The 23,033-nt window shown below is 42.1% G+C and overlaps 1 protein-coding gene across 3 annotated transcripts in view; it reads right to left on the reverse strand.

The window, feature by feature from the left end:
* Positions 1-23,006, reverse strand: part of LOC111952344 (polypyrimidine tract-binding protein 1) — a 26,639-nt gene extending 3,633 nt beyond the window's left edge. Inside the window, exons 1-11 of one of the 3 annotated variants that reach the window (XM_023970925.2) lie at positions 22,915-23,006; positions 22,077-22,130; positions 16,157-16,184; positions 8,278-8,341; positions 7,995-8,167; positions 7,560-7,706; positions 4,620-4,778; positions 4,416-4,526; positions 4,039-4,228; positions 2,551-2,631; positions 2,138-2,274 (exon numbers count right to left, since the gene is read on the reverse strand). In XM_023970925.2, the coding sequence (XP_023826693.1) occupies positions 2,138-2,274; positions 2,551-2,631; positions 4,039-4,228; positions 4,416-4,526; positions 4,620-4,778; positions 7,560-7,706; positions 7,995-8,167; positions 8,278-8,341; positions 16,157-16,184; positions 22,077-22,130; positions 22,915-22,922 (1,152 nt within the window). In that variant the 5' untranslated portion in view covers positions 22,923-23,006. Of the gene's footprint in view, positions 1-2,137; positions 2,275-2,550; positions 2,632-4,038; positions 4,229-4,415; positions 4,527-4,619; positions 4,779-7,559; positions 7,707-7,994; positions 8,168-8,277; positions 8,342-16,156; positions 16,188-22,076; positions 22,131-22,914 lie in introns of all 3 variants that reach the window. The other 2 variants (XM_023970926.2, XM_023970924.2) reach the window with 2 other exon arrangements.
* Positions 23,007-23,033: the final 27 nt, after the last annotated feature.

A 23,033-nucleotide genomic window follows, 5' to 3' on the forward strand; every position in this document is an offset into this window, starting at 1 on the left:
GTGGAGGTGGTTTATGTAACAATATGATATGAGCAGAGATGAGTGGATATGTTTATACGTGATGTGTATTGAAGATGTGGTGTAATGGTTCAGAGAAAAAAAGTGGATACATGGGGCGTGCAGTCAGTTTGYCAAAAAAAAAGGTTATATAAAAAACATTTTTTTTAAAAGAGGGTGAGATAGGGGGAATGGGGACAGAGAGAAACAAGAAAGAGGTAAAAAAAAAACAAGGTCAGTATACAAAGAAATATGAAGTGTTCCATCCAGTATAGAATGTGCTTTAAAAAGGGTTTCAATCATGTAAAGATCACTGAACCTACAATGAAACTAGGAGGAATGATACACATGAGTGGCTGAGACAATATTTATTCTATAATTCTGTCTGAGTTTAAGTGTACCATTGGCATTAACATAAATAGATACACTCTTTAAATTAATGATTGTATAAATATTGGTTGGGCTTAAGCTGAAGGCCATGCAAACGATAAAAGCAATAATGGCTCTAAAMTGGATGAAAAATGGCTCTAAATGTATGTGATAGGTTACGGGAATGATTTCTCAAAGAACAATTTAAAGTGCATCATGTTTAGTAGATGAAGAGGGACTGGTAACATTATGTTGAGAAATTGAACGTTAATAGAAATTCCACACAGTTTATGTACAGTATGTAGGTCCTACTGCCTGGATGGTAAATACTATAGTTCGTATGCATGAGAAGGACGCAAAAGAGAATCTGCATTTTGATTTAATGAAAACATGCCAATATTTAGAATTATAATAATGATTGAATGAGTCAACATAAATGTATCTTCATGAAGTTTGTACATCCTAAGTGTTTGTATCTTCTGCCTGTGAAACACCGATAACGGGGATGGTACAACACAGGAGATAAAGAAAGAAAACTAGGGAAGAAGAAACCAAGAGCTCTGCTACACTGGACTTGTATGCAATGCCTTCTTGAAGGAGTTGACAGAGAAAAAGGGGGTGCTATATTAGGGTTGGGCGACWTCAACCTTTGTCCTATCGTGACTAGGTGCCCATAAAACCTTGTGAAATACATTAGCCACCCCACAATTTGTTTTWATTTTTTTAAAGACATTTMAAAAACTAAGCTAAAATGACAATTGGGCAAAAGCGCGAAATCGAATGCAACTGGATGAATCATGACAAAATATGTTTTAGAAAGCCTGGAAGCACCGGTTGGTAAAAATGTTCTGATATTCCTTTCTGGTGGAAGAGCAAAATATGACCACAGTGTCTTACCGTAGAGAGTTAGGTTATAGGCTGGATAGAAGCAGTCTACTATTTTCACAACTGCTTTATTTTCCTCAGGAAACAATAGAAAAATAAGTTGTTTGTTCTCTCTCATAAAGCTGTCATTGAGAATAGCCTATGCCTATACTCATTCTTGTTCATTTTTGAAAGTCACATCAACTACACCTTCGTAGGCTACTATACATGTATTTGGGTAATAAGCTAGACAAGGTAGTTGAGAAGTGTCCATTATTTTAAAAGATAAATCGTTTTAGGCTATAGTCTAAATGCCCAGGCATCCGACAGAGGAATTTTTTTTGTGAATTAAGCTAAACCATTGTGTCACATCACGAGGTCGTCACCATCGATCATGGCTGTCAGAAGATGCTATCGTAATATCGCCCCAGCTTAATGCTGCTGTATATCACCTAGGCATGACTTAATGCATGTGTGTGTGTGTGAGAGAGAGAGAAGGGGGGGCTGAATTCTAAACATTTTCAATAGACGTGGTACATTAACATAAATGTTTTAACACCGAGTGCCAGCATATAATACACAGCCATCAATGTACTTGGCATGTTTCATGTGGGCCCACTGAAGCAGCTCTCTCCACATACTGGCTGCAGTCCAATTCTCTACCCTTTTCCCCAAAGTGTGCACTCATTCACTTCCTCTCATGGATTTAAAAGTAAGTAACTGGTGGGACAAAATATGGTGTTGAGTAGCCCAGACTTATGACAATCAAKTTCCTTTAAAAATGCATGAAGGAAAAGAGAGCAAGTACACACTTGGGGGAACAAGGTAGGAAATAGGAAGGAAACCCACATCTACAGAGAAGCTCACAGCTGGAAACTCTGCGAGAGGGAGGCAAGGCAGGACTAACCTCTGGGTTGAGGTTACTGAGCAGCAGAACACAGTTGCCACCGGTGAGTTGGTGGAAGCCCATTCTGCCTGCAYCCGCTGCAGTCCCAGGCATGGTCAGATGGGCCAGGCCTCCAGGAACCCCCTGCATCGTCAGGCCTGCGGAGGGAACCAAATGGAGCGGGATAACAAATCAGTGAACAAGCTTCGAAAAGGGTTGACAGATAAACGGCTGGACAGGAAGCCGCCCAACAATTGACTGCTAATCTGCTCATTGGTCAAGGTCTGCAAAAGTATCYAAGTAGTCAGTGTAGCCACTCAATGGTAGTAGATGAGGCCAGTTTCCCCCTTTAAATGTAAAGTGCTAGTGAAAAAGTCTTATGTACAATCCAATGTTGGTCAGGAGCAAGCCGAGCGTCAGAGGAGCCAACTAACCTGCAGCTTGCTGAATGGTGAAGGCTGGGGGGAAGGCGTGAGCTCCCGCATATGGGTTGGCCGAGATAATCCCGGGAGGACCTTGAGAAAAACACATGGATACAGAGGAGTGTTAATCAATTGCTTGAATTGATCCATTTATTGTAAATTACACAAATATAAATGTTCAAATTATTGGACAGGGGAAAGGTACAGGGGTCAGTCATATACAATATATACACACACAAAAAAAGTATGTTGGCACCCCTTCAAAATAGTAGATTGGGCTATTTCAGCCACACCRGTTGCTGACAGGTGTATACAATTGAGCACACAGCCATGCAATCTCCATAGACAAATGTTGGCAGTAAAATGGCCTTACTGAAGAGCTTAGTGACTTTCAACATAGCACCGTCATAAGATGCCAACCTTTCCAAAAAGTCAGTTCCTCAAATTTCTGCCATGCTAGAGCTGCTCCGGTCAACTGTAAGTGCCGTTCTTATGAAGTGGAATCGRCTAGGAGCAACAACGGTACAGTCGCGAAGTGGTAGGCCACACAAATTCACAGAATGGGAACGCTMAGTGCTGAAGCGTGTAAAAATGATCTTTCCTCAACACTCGAGTTCCAAACTTCCTCTGGAAGCAAAGTCAGCACAAGAACTGCTCATCAGGAGCTTCATGAAATGGGTTTCCATGGTCGAGCAGCCGCACACAAGCCTAAAATCACCATGCGCAATGGCAAGRGTCAGCTGGAGTGGCGTAAAGCTCTCTGCCATTGGACTCTAGTGCAGTGGAAATGCATTCTCTGGAGTGATGAATCACGCTTCACCATCTTGCAGTCCGACGGACTAATCTGGGTTTGACGGATGCCAGAAGAACGCTACCTGCCCCAATGCATAGTGCCAACTGTAAAGTTCGGTGGAGGAGGAATAATAGTCTGGGGTTGTTTTTCATGTTCGGCCCCTTAGTTCCAGTGAAGGGAAATCTTAACTCTACAGCATACAATGACATTCTAGAGTATTCTGTGCTTCCAACTTCCAACTTGGGGAAGGCCCTTTCCTGTTTTAGCATGACACACGACACACAGCGTGCACAAAGTGAGGTCCATACTGAAATGGTTTGTCGAGATCGATGTGGAAGAACTTGACTGGCCTGCACAAAGCACTGAGCTCAACCTCACCGAACACCTAAGGAATGAATTGGAACACAGACTGCGAAAAAAGCCTAATCACACAACACCAGTACCCGACCTCACTAATGCTCGTGGCTGAATGGAAGCAAGTCCCCGCAGTWATGTTCCAACATCTAGTAGAAAGCCTTCCCAGAAGAGTGGAGGCTGTTATAGCAGTAAAGGGGGGACCAACTCCATATTAATGCCCATGATTTTGGAAGGAGATGTTCGAGGAGGTGGTACCAACATACTTTTGGTCATGTAGTGTAGCTCCCCACCTGTTCAGTCGTGTCTAAATGAAAAGCGAGAAAGGACGGAGGTATTTTAAACATATTTACCATAGTACTCACCGAAGGCTGCAGCCATAGCCTGGTGGTCGATTGAGGGATGGCTGTCCCCCGTGGGTAGATCGGGACGCGTGTAGTCCCGGCTCTTGTCGTTGTTGTACTTCACATTCAGGCTGGTCAGCTTGGAGAAGTTGATGCGGAGGGTGCAGCAGGCGTTGTAGATGTTCTGCCCGTCTAAAGACTTCACCACAGGGCAACAGTTTCAACATTAAACTATCCATAAAAGTGTCCAAATATCRAGGATTTGCTCATTCCTCTTTCAGAGTATTCCTTTCCCCCATTTTCAAAATTTTAACACATTCAAGTCAGAATCTAAGAATACAATGAAGTGCTGTGTATTATTGAGATAGGTAGAGAGTGCCACTCACAAGTTTCGTGTGCTGAGCGGTCAGGCCGTCAGAGTACTGCAGCAGGGCCTGAAACTGGTTGTTTTTGGTAAAAGTGATGATCTTCAGCACRGCTCCGAACTTGGAGAAGATCTGCGAGCGACGACGGCATGGTCAGGGGGAATACAAACGTAGACCTACACATTCATACATGTAGTGAGTGTGTTATAAGACTGTGTGTGTTACCTGATGCAGCACGTCCAGGGTGACGGGGTAGAAGAGGTTCTCCACTATGACACGCAGCACGGGGCTGGCCCCGCTCATGCCGGCTGAGGCATCCACCCCTGCCATGGGCATTCCCCCCGCCTGCACTACGTTCACCGCCTGCAGTGCCGCCTGGGCTCTCTGTGGGGAGGGGAAGAGAGGGGGGTGGTTCAGTGGAAGAGTTGAAAAGCTCAGYTAGAAATGTAATGAGTAGAGCTGACGTGACTCCCAGACTAGAGGTCGACCAATTATGATTTTTCAACGCCGATACCAATTATTGGAGGACCAAAGAAAGCCGACAATGATTTTTTAATATATTTTAAATAAAATTTTATAAATAAAATAGGCAGATTTTATATATTTCTGTAATAATGACAATTACAACAATACTTGAATGAACACTTGTGCTAGCTGTGCCACCAGAGACTCTGGGTTCGAGCCCAGGCTCTGTCGCAGCCTGGGCTCGAACCCAGTCATGGGCCTCCCCCGGCGCACAATTGGCCCAGCGTCATCCGGGTTAGGGAGGGTTTGGCCGGCAGGGATATCCTTGTCTCATCGCACACTAGCGACTCCTGTGGCGGGCCGGCCGCAGTGCACGCTGATCAGGTGTACGGTGTTTCCTCCGACATTGGTGCGGCTGGCTTCCGGGTTGGATGTGCATTGTGTCAAGAAGCAGTGCGGCTTGGTTAGGTTGTGTTTCGGAGGACGCATGGCTCTCGACCTTCGCCTCTCCCATGTCCGAACGGGAGTTGCAGCGATGAYACAAGACTAACTGCTACCAATTGAATACCACWAAATATATATTTTTAAAAGCAAACGTTTAAGTTCCTTGCTCAGAACATATGAAAGCTGGTGGTTCAATATTCCCAGTTAAGAAGTTTTAGGGTGTAGTTATTATAGGAATTATGACGCGTCGACTATTTCTCTCTATACCATTTGTATTTCATATACCTTTGACTATTGGATGTTCTAATAGGCACTTTAGTATTACCAGCCTAATCTCAGGAGTTGATAGGCTTGAAGTCATAAACAGCYCTTTGAAACAAGCATTGCTAAGAGCTGCTGGCAAACGCAGTAAAGTTTGAATGAATGCTTACGAGACTGCTGCCGCCTACCACCGCTCAGTCAGACTGCTCTATCAAATATCAAATCATAGAAAAACAAGCCTTTGGTCATTAATATTGTCAAATCCGGAAACTATCATTTCGAAAACAAAATGTTTATTCTTTCAGTGAAATTCAGAACCATTCCGTATTTTATCGAACGGGTGGCAACCCTAAGTCTAAATATTGCTGTTTCATTGCACAACCTTCAATGTTATGTCATAATTATGTAAAATTCTGGCAAATTAGTTCGCAACGAGCCAGGCGGCCCTAACTGTTGCACATACCCTGACTGCGTGCAATGAACGCAAGAGAAGTGACACAATTTCCCTAGTTAATATTGCCTGCTAACATTAATTTCTTTTAACTAAATATGCAGGTTTAAAAAAATATATACTTCCGTGTATTGATTTTAAGAAAGGCATTGATGTTTATGGTTAGGTACATTCGTGCAATGATTCTGCTATTTTCGCAAATGCTCTTGTTAKWTCATCACCCGTTTGGCAAAGTAGGCTGTGATTGGATGATAAATTAACAGGCAACGCATTGATCATATGCAATGCAGGACAAGCTAGTAAATGTCAAACATGTGCAGTTAACTAGTGATTGTTAAGATAGTTTTTTTTATAAGATAAGTTTAATGCAAGCTAGCAACTTACCTTGGCTCCTTGCTGCACTCGCGTAACAGGTGGTCAAGCCTGCCACGCAGTCTCCTCGTGGAGTGCAATGTAATCGGCATCCAAAAATTCTGATTACCGATTGTTCTGAAAACTTGAAATCTGCCCTAATTAAAATCGGCCATGCCTTAGGTCGACCTCTACCACAGACAGTCATCTGTGTTCTACACAAAACATTTAAATAAGTTAAGATCTTTAAGTTTCACCTCACTGAATAAACTCAGGTTAGCAATATAGCCCAAGCGCCTAGTTGCTTGACATTCACAAGAGAAATAGCCGTAAAAAAAAAAAACATTTTGGGGGGGGTAAAAGATGACATGTATACACATCAGCGGAAACTCTGGGGCCTATTTGTGAGTGTAATACACCTGGTGGGAAGAAAAACACCCCATGGAGAGAAACTTCATATCAGCAAAACACAAACATCTTGGAATGTTCATGTGCACCGCAGCAGTGTTTATGTTCACTGTATGGGTCAATGAGCAGATAAGACTAAGAGCGGTGTCATTTGAGCGGGGAGCAGAGAGAGCACAGCTGTGGCTTCCATTGGTCGCCATTGGCATGCAGTCTCCCAGGGGAGTGCCTCATTTGGAGGGCGCATAGTACACACTACACACTCAACCACAAGATATGCAGGGAAAGGTAAACAAGCCTTTAAGCTTGTGAAACACACTGCAAAAGGTAGAAGTTTAACAAATTAGCAGTCGAATGCCGACAGCTCCATTTTCGCTAACATGGACAATCTTAATTCTGATTGGCTGTTGTCAGCTACGATGCTGACAAGTAGACAGGTGGTTTGCTTGTGCAACCACACAAGCCCTGGCAAGAACAGACAGTTCCCAAATGAGTCATTCTGACCCTGAAAACAGGAAACAGAGGGGCGAGCTAGAGCCCATAGCTTCCATGGCCAGTCCAAAATATCTCTAAAGAGGAAACCCACTTCATGATGGCTCTAAGCCTCAAACACTCTTTGCTCAGCGCTTCCTACAAACAAAACAAAAAACAATCTGAATGAAGAATCCTTGAGTCAAGTCCATATGTAAACCTACAACTTTTCTTATGGCCTTCCACAAGAGTACACCTGAGCAGATAAAGGGTTGTGAACAGTTGAGAAGGATGCACACTACATGAACATGACTCACCACTTGGTTGGGGGAGTTGTCAGTCTTGAGCTCCTGGTGGTTGGAGTACTGCAGGAAGATGGGGTGGTTGCGGATGACGGGAGTCACAGAGGCGTAATAGCTCACCATGGCCTGGGCCGCGTCCTCCGTGTTCATCTCTATGAAAGCCTGGACACACAGGAGAATGCAATAAGAATAACATCTATGAACAGCACTGCATGTTCCTTTCTGGATAACACTTGGCGGCTACTACCACCACCACCACCACCACCACCACCACCAACCACCACCGCTACCACCACCGCTACCACCACCACCACCTGCTAGAGCTAATGAGCCAGTGGTTCTCAAACCTCTTCTCGGGGACCCCCCAGACATTTCACAATTTTGCTGTAGCCCCTGGGCTTGAATCAGGTGTGTTAGTTCTGGAATAGAAATGCATGTAAGAACACTTACCTGGTTCTTTCCTTTGAGCATGAGCAGGTTGGTGACTTTACCAAAGGACAGGCCCAGGGAGATGACCTCAGCCTCGTTGATGTCGTCGGGGAGCTTGCGCATGTGGATAACACGCGACGGGATGCCCGGGCTCCTTATGTCACCTTTGAACTTCTTGCTGTCATTGCCATTGGCTGTGGAAGAAATGCAGAGCACAGTTTGGATGTACATCCTTTTGGAGAAATAGATGTGTTGGAAGAGGTGATGCTCAACTTTAAAACGTTTGTGCATTTTCAAAACTAACCTGCTGCGCAGGTCATTATATTGGGTCCGTTTGAGGCGCAGTAGAAAAGCTCGTCTGATCCTCTCTGCAAAGGGGAAAGGACATGTTGAGACCAATGCAGAATCTCACCACCGGCATGAACTTATAAAAGGAGAAACAACTTCCCGTATACATTGGCAACACAAAAACAACGTGTAACAATAGCCACTAAGTAAACCATCCACTTTGACCTTGCAAAACAATGGGGAGACCGATATTGACAATGGCACGGGTTGTCCCAATCACAGGTCGTCACCATCACAGCCTAAACTAACAGATAGCCTAGTAGTCATGTTCCTTCAACAGCCTAGCCTTCAAAACGGGTGACCCATTGAGTCAAACACGGACCAGCAGGCATCGCCTTGTGACAATGGGAACAGGAAAACAGGAAAGGGTCAGCTTCTTAGCTAACAGGAAAGGTTCTAGGACCACACCCGAGCTACAAGTAGATGACCAAATGGTGAGGCCAACGTCCCAACGTCATTCGCAGACAAAAGCAGAGAAGAATGTGCATAGATGGGACCATATGCAGACTGATGGGGATCCAATGACAGAATTGCTAACCTCATTAGGTCCTCTATGGTCACACCCTGTCCCACTAAACTCCTACCCCCACTGCCTTTGCATTGTACGTGCATGCACGCAACTATGGGTGTTGTGGGTCACAGTACTGGCATAGGTTTTAGTGAGAGAACCAGAGAGGGAAGGGGAAAAAACAACTCAATTTCTGTGTCACCAAACTGCAAGAATGAGGGTGGGGGAGGGAGGGGGAACAGAAACCAGAGTCACTGGCGGTACATCACCCCCGCAGTCTAGCCAACCCCGGGTGGTTACTAGTGGGGTTTGGATACGGCTCAGATGGTGACCCGTTCACGCTTTCCTCATAGTGTGGACRAAAGGCCCCAAAACTCATTAGCTAAAAGCTCCATTCACCAATCTGGCCCTCATACCACCATGGCCACCTAATCATCCCCAGCTTCCAATTGGCTGATTCATCCCCGTCCCTCCTCTAACTATTCCCCAGGTCGTTGCTGTAAATTAGAATGTGTTCTGTCAACTTACCTGGTAAAATAAAAATAAATAACCATCCGTTAGCTTGAAACCATCTTAAATGTTATTTTCTTGGTATCCAAATATTCTCTTTAATCTATAAACCCATGTTAATAAAGAAAAGAGTAAACCAAGCTCAATTCTGATTTAAAACATACATACAGTTGAAGTCGGAAGTTTACATACACCTCAGAATAATAGTAGAGATAATTATTTATTTCAGCTTTTATTTCATTCATCACTTTCCCAGTGGGTCAGAAGTTAACATACACTCAATTAGTATTTGGTAGCATTGCCGTTAAATTGTTTAACTTGGGTAAAACGTTTGGGTAGCTTTCCACAAGCTTCCCACAATAAGTTMGGTGAATTTTGGCCCATTGCTCCTGACAGACCTGGTGTAACTGAGTCAGGTTTGTTGGCCTTCTTGCTCGCTCACACTTTTTCAGTTCTGCACACAAATGTTCTATGGGATTGAGGTCAGGGCTTTGTGATGGCAACTCCAATACCTTGACTTTGTTGTCCTTAAGCCATTTTGCCACAACTTTGGAAGAATGCTTGGGGTCATTGTCCATTTGGAAGACCCATTTGCGACCAAGCTTTAACTTCCTGACATGTTGCTTCAATATATCCACAATTTTCCTCCTTCATGATGCCATCTATTTTGTTAAGTGCACCAGTCCCTCCTGCAGCAAAGCACCCACACAACATGCTGCCAACCCCATGGTGTTCTTTAGCTTGCAAGCATTCCCGTTTCTCCTCCAAACATAACGATGGTCATTATAGCCCAACAGTTCTATTTGTTTCATCAGACCAGAGGACATTTCTCCAAAAAGTATGATCTTTGTCCCCATGTGCAGTTGCAAACCGTAGTCCGTTTATTTATTTATTTATTTTTTTAAAATGGTGGTTTTGGAGCAGTGGTTTCTTCCTTGCTGAGCGGCCTTTCAGGTTATGTCGATATAGGACTCGTTTTACTGTGGATATAGATACTTTTCTACCCATTTCCTCCAGCATCTTCACAAGGTCCTTTGCTGTTGTTCTGGAATTGATTAGCACTTTTCACACCAAAGTACGTTKATTTCTAGGAGACAGAACACATCTCCTTCCTGAGCGGTATGACAGCTGCGTGGTCCCATGGTGTTCATACTTGCGTACTATTGTTTGTACAGATGAACGTGGTACATTCAGGCATTTGGAAATTGCTCCCAAGGATGAACCAGACTTGTGGAGGTCTACAATAATTTWTTTCTGAGGTCTTGGCTGATTTCTTTTGATTTTCCCATGATGTCAAGCAAAGACGCACTGCGTTTGAAGGTAGGCCTTGAAATACATCCACAGGTAAACCTCCAATTGACTCAAATGTTGTCAATTAGCCTAATCGAAGCTTCTAAAGCCATGACATAATTTTCTGGAATTTTCCAAGCTGTTTAAAGGCACAGTCAACTTACTGTATGTAAAACTTCTGACCCACTGGAATTGTGAGACAGTGAATTATAAGTGAAATAATCTGTCTGTAAACAATTGTTGGAAAAATTACTTGTGTCATGCACAAAGTAGATGTCCTAAGCGACTTGCCAAAACTATAGTTTGTTAACAAGACATTTGTGGAGTGGTTGAAAAACYAGTTAATGACTCCAACCTAAGTATGTAAACTTCCGACTTCAACTGTTCAAGATCCTATAAAAATGGAGGTAGAGTGAAGTATGCTTTACATGTGTAAAAAGAGGCTGCACACCAGCTGTCCTCTACATAACATCAACAAAAAGGAGAAACTGAAAAAGCTAAAGAAAACGATCCACCGTCCGCTAGCCAYCTCTTTTCAAGTGATCACCGGAGTACACAAATAAACAGACTTCCGCAGGGCTGAGACGTCAACAGAATGCCCTCTCCTCTCCCCCACCAGCCARTCCAAATTCCACTAGGTCGGGACTCAATGAAAACCATACATGAGGGGCAGGGGGGCTAGTGTGGGTAAAGGTCTTTAAAGAGAGGCTTAGTAGCTAAATGCATGTTCCTGGTGCTGTTATAGATGACACTTTAAATAGGATATTGCAGGGCTGGCAGGCAAAGTCACAGAGCAGGCTTTGTCTGCCACTAATATCCCTCACAGACCAAAATTCCACCACTTTACCATGCCCGTTTTTTTTTTTTATATCAGCTTATTGTATATCTGAAAGGAGTAGGGGGTAAAAAAATATGGCTGATTGAAATCCACCTAAAGACCTAGTCATGAATCCTGCATACAGGAAAATACAGGTATCAGGTCTGTGTGAATGGTTCTCTGCTTTTTTGCAGGTAAATTAATTTTCCACTTCCATTTTTAAACACCTCCCGAATTTGAAATGCAAACAGCCCCCATGGTTTTAACACCACCACCCACCCCTCCAAATTGTCCAGTTACCCACTGATATGTATAAAGGGTTGGAGATGTATACACACACACACATTCATACCACACACCTGCAAGAAAGAGGTCAATAAAAGGCTATTTGAAAGAGGGGGGTCATATACATTTATTTTTTTATTTTTTTTACAGGTTATATACCACATCTTCAGTCTGAAATGGGTATAACATTCTCACAAATGGCCTTTACAAGGGTGAGAAGAAAACGGTTACTGCAATCAATTGGCCAGACTGTCTCCTAGCCACTTTTTGATTAGACTAAACACTTATGTATTGGGCTGTGAAGTGTTAAGCCCGTTAAATATTATGCTCTATAAAATAAACTACAAGATCAAAACAGGCACCTTTGTCAGAAAACTCAGTTAAGCAGCAATATTTCAAAAAGCTGTGCTGAGGCAATGGGTTTACAAATGTTAATGAAGTGAGTTGTGTTGTAGAGAAGTTTGAGGGAGCCATCTTATCAAAGGCATAAATTAAATAGATTAGAAAGGTGAGACAAAAAAAATTACATATTTTAAGAGTTAACAGGCGAGCAGGAGACAATACACCTCAAGAATGGGTCCGTTACCGGGGCAGCCTTGAATGTCACTCCGTCACCATAGGAACCCTAGCCTGTGGCGCCAGGTGAGGTGAGCTGCTAAGCCAAACCAAACTCCTGACTTTTGGCCTGAACACAGAAAAGGCTGATTCTCCTCAGACCAACAGCTAGGTGTACATTTCTCCCAGCAATTACCAAGCTGCACACAATATTTGCCAAACCAGTTATGACACCTCTAAAAAAATAAAAAATAAATTAGAACGGCAATTCAATGCTTTGCTTCTTGGAGCCACTAGGTCTGGYCTGCCGTGAGTTTTAATCTAGCTCATAACGTATATCAAATAAAATGTTATTGGTCATATACACATGGTTAGCAATGTTATTGCGAGAGTAGCGAAATGCTTGTGCTTCTAGTTCTGACAGTGCAGCAATATCTAACAATTCCACAACAAATACCTAACACACACAAATCTATGTAAAGGAATGGAATAAGAATATAAATATGGATGAGCAATGACAGAGCGGCATAGGCTAAGATGCAATAGATATATGTATATACTGTATTCTATGAGTAATGCCAGATATGTAAACATTATTAAAGTGACTAGTGTTTCATTTACTCAAGTGMCCAATGATTTCAAGTCTATGTAAGCAGCAGCCTCTGTGTGTTAGTGATGGATATTTAACAGTCTGATGGCCTTGAGATAGAAGCTGTTCATCGGTCTCAACTTTGATACACCTGTACTGACCTCGCCTGCTAGATGGTAGCGGTGTGAACAGGCAGTTGCTCAGGTGGTTGTTGTCCTTGATATTTTTTGGCCTTCCTGTGACATCGGGTGCTGTAGGTGTCCTGGAGGGCAGGTAGATTGCCCCCTGTGATGTGTTGTGCAGACCTCACAACCCTCTGGAGAGCGCTGCGGTTGTGGGCGGTGCAGTTTTGCCTTCTTCACCACACTTCATCTGTGTGGGTGGACCATTTCAGTTTGTGCATGATGTGTACACTGAGGAACTTAATTTTCCACTTTCTCCACTGCTGTCCCATCGATGTGGATAGGGGGGTGCTTCCTCTGCGGTTTCCCGAAGTCCACGATCATCTCCTTTGTTTTGTTGACATTGAGTGGGAGATTATTTTCCTGACACCACACTCAGTGGCCCTCCCCTCCTTCCTGTAGGCTGTCTCATCGTTGTTGGTGATCAAGCCTACTACTGTTGTGTCATCTGCAAACTTAATGATTGAGTTGAAGGCGTGCATGGCCACACAGTCATGGGTGAACAGGGAGTACAGGAGGGGGCTGAGKACACACCCTTGTGGGGCCCCACAGCAAAGTGGAGATGTTGTTTCCTACCTTCACCACCTGTGGGCGGCCRGCCAGGAAGTCCAGGACCCAATGACATCGAGCTTAATGTTGCGCTTGGAGGGTACTATGGTGTTGAATGCTGAGCTACAGTCAATGAACAGCATTCTTACATAGGTATTCCTCTTGTCCAGATGGGATAGGGCAGTGTGACGGCGATTGCATRGTCTGTGGACCGATTGGGGTGGTAAGAAAATTGAAGTGGGTCTAGGGTGACATGATCCTTGACTAGTCTCACAAAGCATTTCATGATGACAGACGTGAGTGCTACGGGGCAATAGTCATTTAGTTCAGTTACCTTAGCTTTCTTGGGAACAGGAACAATGGTGGCCATCTTGAAGCATGTGGGGACTGCAGACTGGGATAGGGAGAGACTGAATATGTCCGTAAACACACCAGCCAGCTGGTCTGCACATGRTCTGAGGACGCGACTAGGGATGTGCTGGCTACCTAACAACGTTTGCTAATGGCGACTGCAATGATRAAAAACAGGCTCTTTAACATATTTTTCCTAATTAGCTTGCGTTGGGAAACAGAGGCCAAAGGAACAACATGCATGTAGAAAATGGGGGGGGAGACGACATTTTCATGTGCTGAATAGGTTCCATTCATCCCCATGCCCCCACCCTCTCCCATCCTTGAGGAATGCAAGAGGACATCAAAACAGCCAAGGTAAATAGTATTTTTTTAATTACCCATTCCCCACACCAATTTGATTAAAAAAGTAAGCGAACAATATGCAACGTTATAGGATTTTAGTTAGCTGATGGAAAATCCCCAAAGGGCATTTGACAAGTAAAACAGTAGATAACACCTCCATAGTGGCATTTGAAGAACATGATGTAAAAGGGTTACAGTTTTCTCCAGGATAACCACAACTGATCCAGTGAATAAACTAACTAACTAAATATTGCACTTGCCTTCTTACAATATTACTAACTAAGCCTAACAGTAAAGGAACACCATTTGGTACCCATCTAAATTAGTTCCATCCAAGACCCTCCAGGCCTTTTTGATACAGTCAACAGGCCATTCTTTGAGGCCGGCAGTTTGTACTGACACATCTCGGGGGAAAACAGGAAACAAGAGGCGTTTAGAAAACGGATGGAAAGAACACCCATATTCCAGAAAACTGCTCCCTTTTCCTGTGAAAATAAACTGCTCCATATTACCACCACCCCCATCTTAAGGTTACCGCTGGCTTGTGCGTAACAAAATAGCCTTCTCATATACACGTGGTACCTGTAAAAAGCTGTCTTTGTGCTAAGGGTCCCCGTGGCTAGGAACATACCACAGAATATTATCTATGCAAAAAAWGCAGCGGGGAATGCTGTTGCTGTGGGGTGGCTTTTGAAGGGCAAGCTGGAAGTCAGCAGTAACAGCGTTGTAGAACACAGACGACTAACACGCCGAGCTAGGAACACTTAGCGTTTGATCGCTATCCGAAACCCACATATCCTGGAGGAGCCACTCAACATCAGGGAGACGAGGTAGCACTTACCACTGCATGTCTGCACTCGTTCAAACTTCCACCATCTAGAAACATCTGCTTTTGCTCAAGCTAGCTAGCCCCGGTCCACAGACTGCAGGGCTCCAACTGGGGACATTGTGTGTGTTTAAAGTCGTTATTTTCCTGGGAAGGGTCTCAAGGGAGGGATGAGACCATCCTATGAGTGGTACAGCATTAGAGGGGCTAAAAATTTGTGGGACATGTACTGACGTAATCAGTGATGAGACAGAAGTCCCCAAAGAGAGAAGAGGGCTTGGAGGAGCCAGAGAGCTAGAAGACAAACATACCACAGAGAGTATTCCAGGCACAATGCCAAAGACAACCAATAATTAGACCCTACCGTTTCCACAGCAACAGGAATGTTCTCACCACACCGGATGCAAACAGTTTAAGTTCCACAACACTGTTTAAATAGCCAACCACCATACAAACAAAGGAACCCGTTAGGTGACTTGAAACCACAACCTTTGCAACAGAATATTCCCATTGCCAGATCCAAACTGGTTGTAGGCGTGCCTTCTTATGCTAGCTTCTTTGAACTCTTTCATTGCTGATGCAGCAACACTGGGCATGGCTGTGTGACCCCAATGATCCAGTTGACAGGGCTAAATGTAGCCTTAGCAACAACTGGGCTACAATTTGTAAATCCTGCACAGCACACTGCTACATCTATAAATCATCCTAATCTGAAGACCTAGTCAAACACCTTGTTGAATAGAGCTGGGAATTGCCAGGGACGTCACGATATTATCACAAAACGTAGGTGCCAATACGATATGTATTGGGATTCGATACTGATGATTTTATTGTGATTTGATGTCCCAAACATATTGCTCTCTATATGTCTGCTGCAGAGACAAGAGAGCATGAGAAAATGAGTTGATTAGTCATAGAAATAAATGCTGAAAAGTAGATCCATATCACAGTATCTTGGACGATATAACTATCGATTTTTCGCCACACCACTAATGTCGAAAAGGAAAAAGGAGAAAAGAGGTGCCTACCTTTGTACCAACTGTAGTATCATGGACACTGCTGTGAAGAAAAGAGAAGACAGGAATGTTAGAAGCAGTATAGAAGAAAAATTGAAACACCAAAAATCTAGGGTTAAGGAACTAAGAGGTTCACTATTGTGTAGTAAAGATTCAAGAATCCCCAAAATGGTAGAGAAAAAGCAACAGCTAGCCAACTAGATTAGTTTATCAGTTGCAGAAAAGTTGGAAAAGCCAGTCAGTCAACATTTGTACAATGAGGTTGCTCAATATTTGTTTTATTGTCCCAGGCTGCAGGCTGCCAAGCCAACAATAAATATTGTTCTGTTAAATAAGAGCTGGATGTCACATCAGATAGAAAAAGCTGAGCTCAGACCAAACACTTCCTTACTCAGATGCAAAAATCACCTACACTCACAACTTAGGCCTGTACCTAAGTCAATGACTAGTCAAAAAGGGACAATGCAGAACATTAGATTCAGTGAAGTTTTACACCTCATCAGTGTGTGGTCCTAAAACACTTAAATGATTTACCTCTGGTTTGTTCAACCATTGCTATGGGCAAAAAATGATATAAAAAAAAAAAAAAAAAAAAAAAAATATTATTTTTTTTTAAATCGGAAAAGAATAGGTTTTGGAATAAAATGCCAGAAAATAAGGTCTGTGGTTAACACAGGCTTATGAGCTCTTATACATTTTGTTCTATGAGATAAATAGCAAGCAGTTAAATATGAACATTATGAATGAAGCTTTTATGAGAGTTGTGTTTTTATACTACATTAATGCTTCAAAATTCACAAAAAGTTACATTAGCCGATGAAGATTATCTCATAGAACAAAATGTATAATATCTCTTAATCCTGTGTGTTTACCACACACACCTTATTTGATTGTTTATCCAAAAACGGCATAACATTTTTCCATAGGCTTTCCCTGTTATAGGAAACCTATATAATTTGACGAGTAAAATTTTGCTTAACAAGTCACATAATAAGTTGCATGGATTCAATCTGTGCAATAAAAGRYTTTAACATMATTTTTAAATGAATACCTCATCTCTGTACCCCACCCATTCAATTATCTGTAAAGCCCCTCAGTCGAGCAGTCAATTTCCAAACACAGATTCAACCACAAAGTTATTTACACTTTGGATGGTATCAATACACCCTGTCACTACAAAGTTACCGGCGTCCTTCCCYACTCAGTTGCCGGAGAGGAAGGAAACCACTCAGGGATTTCAACAGGAGGACAATGGTGACTTTAAAACAGTTACAGAGTGTAATAGAAAACTGGAGGATGGATCAACAACGTTGTAGTTACTCCACAATACTAACCTAACTGACAGAGTGAAAAGAAGGAAGCCTATACAGAATACAACTATTCTAAAACATGCATCCTGTTTGCAATAAAGCACTAAAGGAAAACTGCAAAAAATGTGGCAAAGCAATTAACTTTTTGTCCTGAAAGTGTTATGTTTGGAGCAAATCCAATATGACACATTACTGCYTACCACTCTCCATATTTTCAAGCATAGTGGTGACTACATCATGTTATGGGTATGCTTGTAATCGTTAAGGACTGGGGAGTTTTTCCAGGATATTTTTTTTTTAACTGAATGGAGCTAAGCACAGCCAAACTCCTAGAGGAAAACCTGGTTCAGTCTGCTTTCCACCAGGCACTGGGAGTTGAATGCACCTTTCAGCAGGACAATAACCAATCACACAAGATGACAAATCTATACTGGTATATGAGATATCTGAATTTAATTCTAAAAACATGTTGTTTTCCCTTTGTCATTATGGGGTATTGTGTGTAAACGGGGGAGAAAAAAATCTATTTAATCCAGGCTGTAACAAGCTGTGGAATAAGTCAAGGGGTATGAATACTTAGTGCCTTCACAATCAAAAAAAAATTATGTACGGTTTCTCCAAATAAGCTTTGTTGTACAATTAAAAGGTCAAATGCACTGCATTTCAAATACTCAGGAATAATCTAATGAATGCAGGGCTTGCGAAATTATACCTAAATATAAGCCTTCCACAACCATAAGACCKARTAATAATGTAATTATTTTATCAAAATCATTTAACCTGCTTTTRTGCAATAATCCCTGATCTGGCTTTCAGGTACAGTTGAAGTCYGAAGTTTACATACACTTTGGTTGGAGTCATTAAAACTCATTTTTCAACCACTCCACAAATGTCTTGTTAACAAATTATAGTTCTGGCAAGTCGCTTAGGACATCTACTTTGTGCATGACAAGTCATTTTTCCAACAATTGTTTACAGACAGATTATTTCACTGTATCACAATTCCAGTGGGTCAGAAGTTTACATACACTAAGTTGACTGTGCCTTTAAACAGCTCTGAAAATTCCAGAAAATGATGTCATGGCTTTAGAAGCTTCTGATAGGCTAATTGACATAATTTGAGTCAATTGGAGTTTTACCTGTGGATGTATTTCAAGGCCTACCTTCAAACTCAGTGCGTCTTTGCTTGACATCATTGGAAAATCAAAAGAAATCAGCCAACACCTCAGAAAAAATTGTAGACCTCCACGAGTCTGGTTCATCCTTGGGAGCAATTTCCAAATGCCTGAAGGTACCACGTTCATCTGTACAAACAATAGTACACAAGATAAACACCATGGGCCACGCAGCCGTCATACCGCTCAGGAAGGAGACGCGTTCTGTCTCCTAGAGATGAACGTACTTTGGTGCAAAAAGTGCAAATCAATCCCAGAACAGCAGCAAAGGACCGTGTGAAGATGCTGGAGGAAACAGGTACAAAAGTACTATATCCACAGTAAAAACGAGTCCTATATCGACATAACCTGAAAGGCCGCTCAGCAAGGAAGAAACCACTGCTCCAAAACCGCCATAAAAAAGCCAGACTACGGTTTTGCACATCTGGGGACAAAGATCTACTTTTTGGAGAATGTCTCCTGGTCTAATGAACAAATAGAACTGTTGGGCTATAATGAACATCGTTATGTTTGGAGGAAAAAGGGGAATGCGTGCAAACCGAAGAGCACCATACCAACCGTGAAGTATGGGTGTGGCAGCATCATGTTGGGGGGGGTGCTTTTCTGCAGGAGGGACTGGTGCACTTCACCAAAATAGATGGCATCATGAGGAGAGAAAATTATGTGGATATATTGAAGCAACATGTCAGGAAGTTAAAGCTTGGTCGCAAATGGGTCTTCCAAATGGACAATGACCCAAGCATACTTCCAAAGGTATGGCAAAATGGCTTAAGGACAACAAAGTCAAGGTATTGGAGTGGCCATCACAAAGCCCTGACCTCAATCCCATAGAACATTGTGGGCAGAACTGAAAAAGCGTATGAAGCATATGCAAGGAGGCCTACAAACTTGACCCGGTTACACCAACTTTGTCAGGAGGAATGGGCCAAAATTCACCCAACTTATTGTGGAAGCTTGTGAAAGGCTACCCGAAACGTTGACCCAAGTTAAACAATTTAAAGGCAATGCCTACCAAATACTAACTTAGTGCATGTAAACTTCGGACCCACTGGAATGTGATGAAAGAAATAAAAGCTGAAATAAATCATTCTCTCTACTATTATTCTGACATTCACATTCTTAAAATAAAGTGGTGATCCTAACTGACCTAAGACAGTGAATTTTTACTAGGATTAAAAGTCAGGAATTGTGAAAAACGAGTTAAATGTATTTGGCTAAAGTGTATGTAAACTTCCGACTTCAACTGTATGGCTATGAAAATTCCCTTTTAGTATGTTATATGTTTTTATTTACCAGAACCATACATAATGCACATTCACTAATAATGACTAACTTCTTGTACAGGCATTCTAGAAAAAAATGTAACAGGTCTCAAACACTCTCAAGCACAAGCCCACATGCTAGTGAGTAGCCAGCTAATCTTTATATATTTCAAGTTTACCTACTTGGATTCCACTTGCTAACTAACAAGACAGAACAGTTTAATGTTTGGAGCACACCCTTCTGTCCATCTCCAACTGTTTAAACAGCATGCTAGCCTGTCCACTTTGTTCTGATATAATTGTGCTTCATGCTTATTACACATTTACAAAACACAGACTAGACAGCTAGTATAACAGTCTTKAGCTAAAATGGTGCTAGCAGTATGTGAAAAACCGAGTAGCGTCTGTGCTGAGCGCAATTTGAGGAGTTGAGACATAAAGAGGGTATCGTTAGGAAGGTTGACGTCTCCTCTAGTACAGTAAAATTGTYTCTCAATGTGTTTCGTTGTCTATATGACTGATTCTGTTGGACCAAACTCAAACACTAATAGCGAGTTGAAACCGCTTGTCAGAGAGGAAGTGATCTCTCATSTTTGTTGTTGTGAGTGGCATGGGGGATTGGTGTGTGTAAACAAAGAGGAAGATGCGAAGCGAAAGGCAAAGCAAACTGTGCGTTTCTATCGGTTTATTTGGACCCAAGCTTGTCACCTGCCTTCCCGCCTTTGAGACAACAACTCCCATTGTTAGGGCAGAGACATGAGCGTCTCATCACTGTTTTCAGATCTCTGGTGTAAAATGGGTAGGTGCACACAGCACAGAAGGAGACGAGACCAAGCGGACATAAAACGCTCATGAAAACTTGACTCTTGCAATACAAGCCCTACTTGGGAGGTTGTCGAATGGTTCCCCACTTCCAACTGTATTCACATGTTTAATGTACATAATATGTACAAGAAAGCATGTTTAAAAAAGCATGTAAAAAATGAATGTAGACCTATCATTCTATGAAAATCAAGAAAACTGTTGATTGATACGCTACTGCTTATAACTATTTAAGATGTGCCAAATAAATTGGATCCAGCTCAGGGCTCCAGCTATGCACTTGGTTTACCAACTTGTTAGCTAAGTGGCTAGCTTGCAAGAGCAAGTATCTTGGTTACAGCAGAGACAATCCCCTCCTTGACCAAGATCCGTGCTGCCCAAATTTGTTTTGTGCGTACATTTTATATTATCGTTTTTTCAGTTTGTAAAGAAATATTGCCCCTTGTGTGCACTGCTGGTAATACCATACACAATACCATATGGTACAATATATGGTACAATACCATATGTTACAGGGACGGTATGAAACAATCTGGATACCACCCAACCCTAGACTATTTAAACGCATTCCCTTGATAACCCTCATGTTAAAGGCCAATAGAGAAAACAGTGCAACCATTCCCTTTCCCACAGCTCTGCCCATGAAATATGAGTCGTAATTTGGGGCAGTGGCCCTGCCGACACTCAGTTGAAGATTAACCTCTCATGAGCTACAAGCAGGAAACACAGCCTAGGAGATTTCCTCCCATCTCCAACCCTTCCTAAATCAACATTTAACAGATTAGCCACTTTGTGATCACTAAAATCCTTTTACCAGTGGCTGAAAACAGCATTGACAAGACACTGTTATTTAGGACAATTGTGTGCCAAATATGTCCCTCAAACTCCCCTGACCCAAATATCTGCAGCCATGAAAAATAAGTTGTGGTTTCAATGCCCACAGGCAACTTTTGCACAAAAATAAATACTTAATGCTTTACACATATTGAAACCTACTGGAAAACAAAACTATTTTCCATGTCAAATTGATATGCTTTCAGAGTAGGCTTGACACTAAGTAGACTAATAAAGGATAAACTGACGGGAAGGGGGAGGATGAGCGAGACAATGCAACAGCTCAAATTACAGGTCAAATCACTCAATGCTCACACCAAGTCATTGCATGCGGAGAAACCTGCTCAACACTCACCACCCTTATGGGGGTTATTTGGCATCAACAATGAGCATCTCACAATGCTACAAGAATGAGATGTAAAAATGTATTCCAACATACGCACAAAAAAACTAAAGGTTTATTATCAGATATTCACAACTAATTAACTGGTACCATACATTAATAAAATACACTTAAATAATGACTTACTCTAGTTCAGTGACGTAAGTGGATCCCATGGGATACAAATCAGTCTCTGAACAGCTGGAAGGAAGAAATGTGGCGTTAATAACAAACCTGTTAGCTAGCTAAGTCACATTATCTTGTCTTTTCACTTGCCATAAACTTCAAGTTGCTGCAAATCTAGCATAACGATGTGTCTAGCAATATAAAAAAAATTAAATGTTCAAGTTAAGAATATTGCTCATCTCTGCAGTAGAAACGGACCTTCAGAACAACAAGATGCATAGCCACGTTGTTGGCAAGACTTTTAGCTAAAGCTAGCAAATATATAGTTAAGTATAGTTAAATTGTCAGTCYGTTAACAGTCTGCTATGCTCGCTAGACAATAAGGTAGAATATGATGGCGAACGTTCTAGCTAGTTAAGTAACATCGCACTGCCACAGGTGGTTTCAAATTGTTCAGTACAGTGGCTAGCTAGAACATGCGCAAAAGGCAACACAGATTAGCAAAACTACAGTACTTAGTCCACGTAGTATGCACCAGTTGCTTGAATGTCTTGSTTTTAAAAGAACGGTACAGAACAATTGAATTCAGACAAAAATAAAAATAAATATGTTTAAAAAAAATAAAAAACACACATAGCCTACTGGTGCCAACTAAAACACCAAAGCAACGATCTAACGTTAGTGGGTCTATAACAGTTACACAAAAAAGCAGTTTTACCATGTTTCCATCGCAACCAAAATATAACACAGCTCATTTTCGTTACAGGATATAGCAATTTACAGATAATTACTTAGCTAAATACGTGCATATTCGTTTGTTGCTCTTTTCTCGTGAACATAACTTCTACCTTGAACTTACCCGTCCATTGCACAACACAGAACTAGATAGTTACACAGTTTGATTAGACCATCAAGTCTGTTTTGCTTGGCCGACTTTTCTTATACCCTTACAAAATGGCGGAGAACAGAGAAACTAAA

The sequence above is a fragment of the Salvelinus sp. IW2-2015 genome, linkage group LG26 (assembly GCF_002910315.2).
Source record: "Salvelinus sp. IW2-2015 linkage group LG26, ASM291031v2, whole genome shotgun sequence".
Classification (NCBI taxonomy): domain Eukaryota; kingdom Metazoa; phylum Chordata; class Actinopteri; order Salmoniformes; family Salmonidae; genus Salvelinus; species Salvelinus sp. IW2-2015.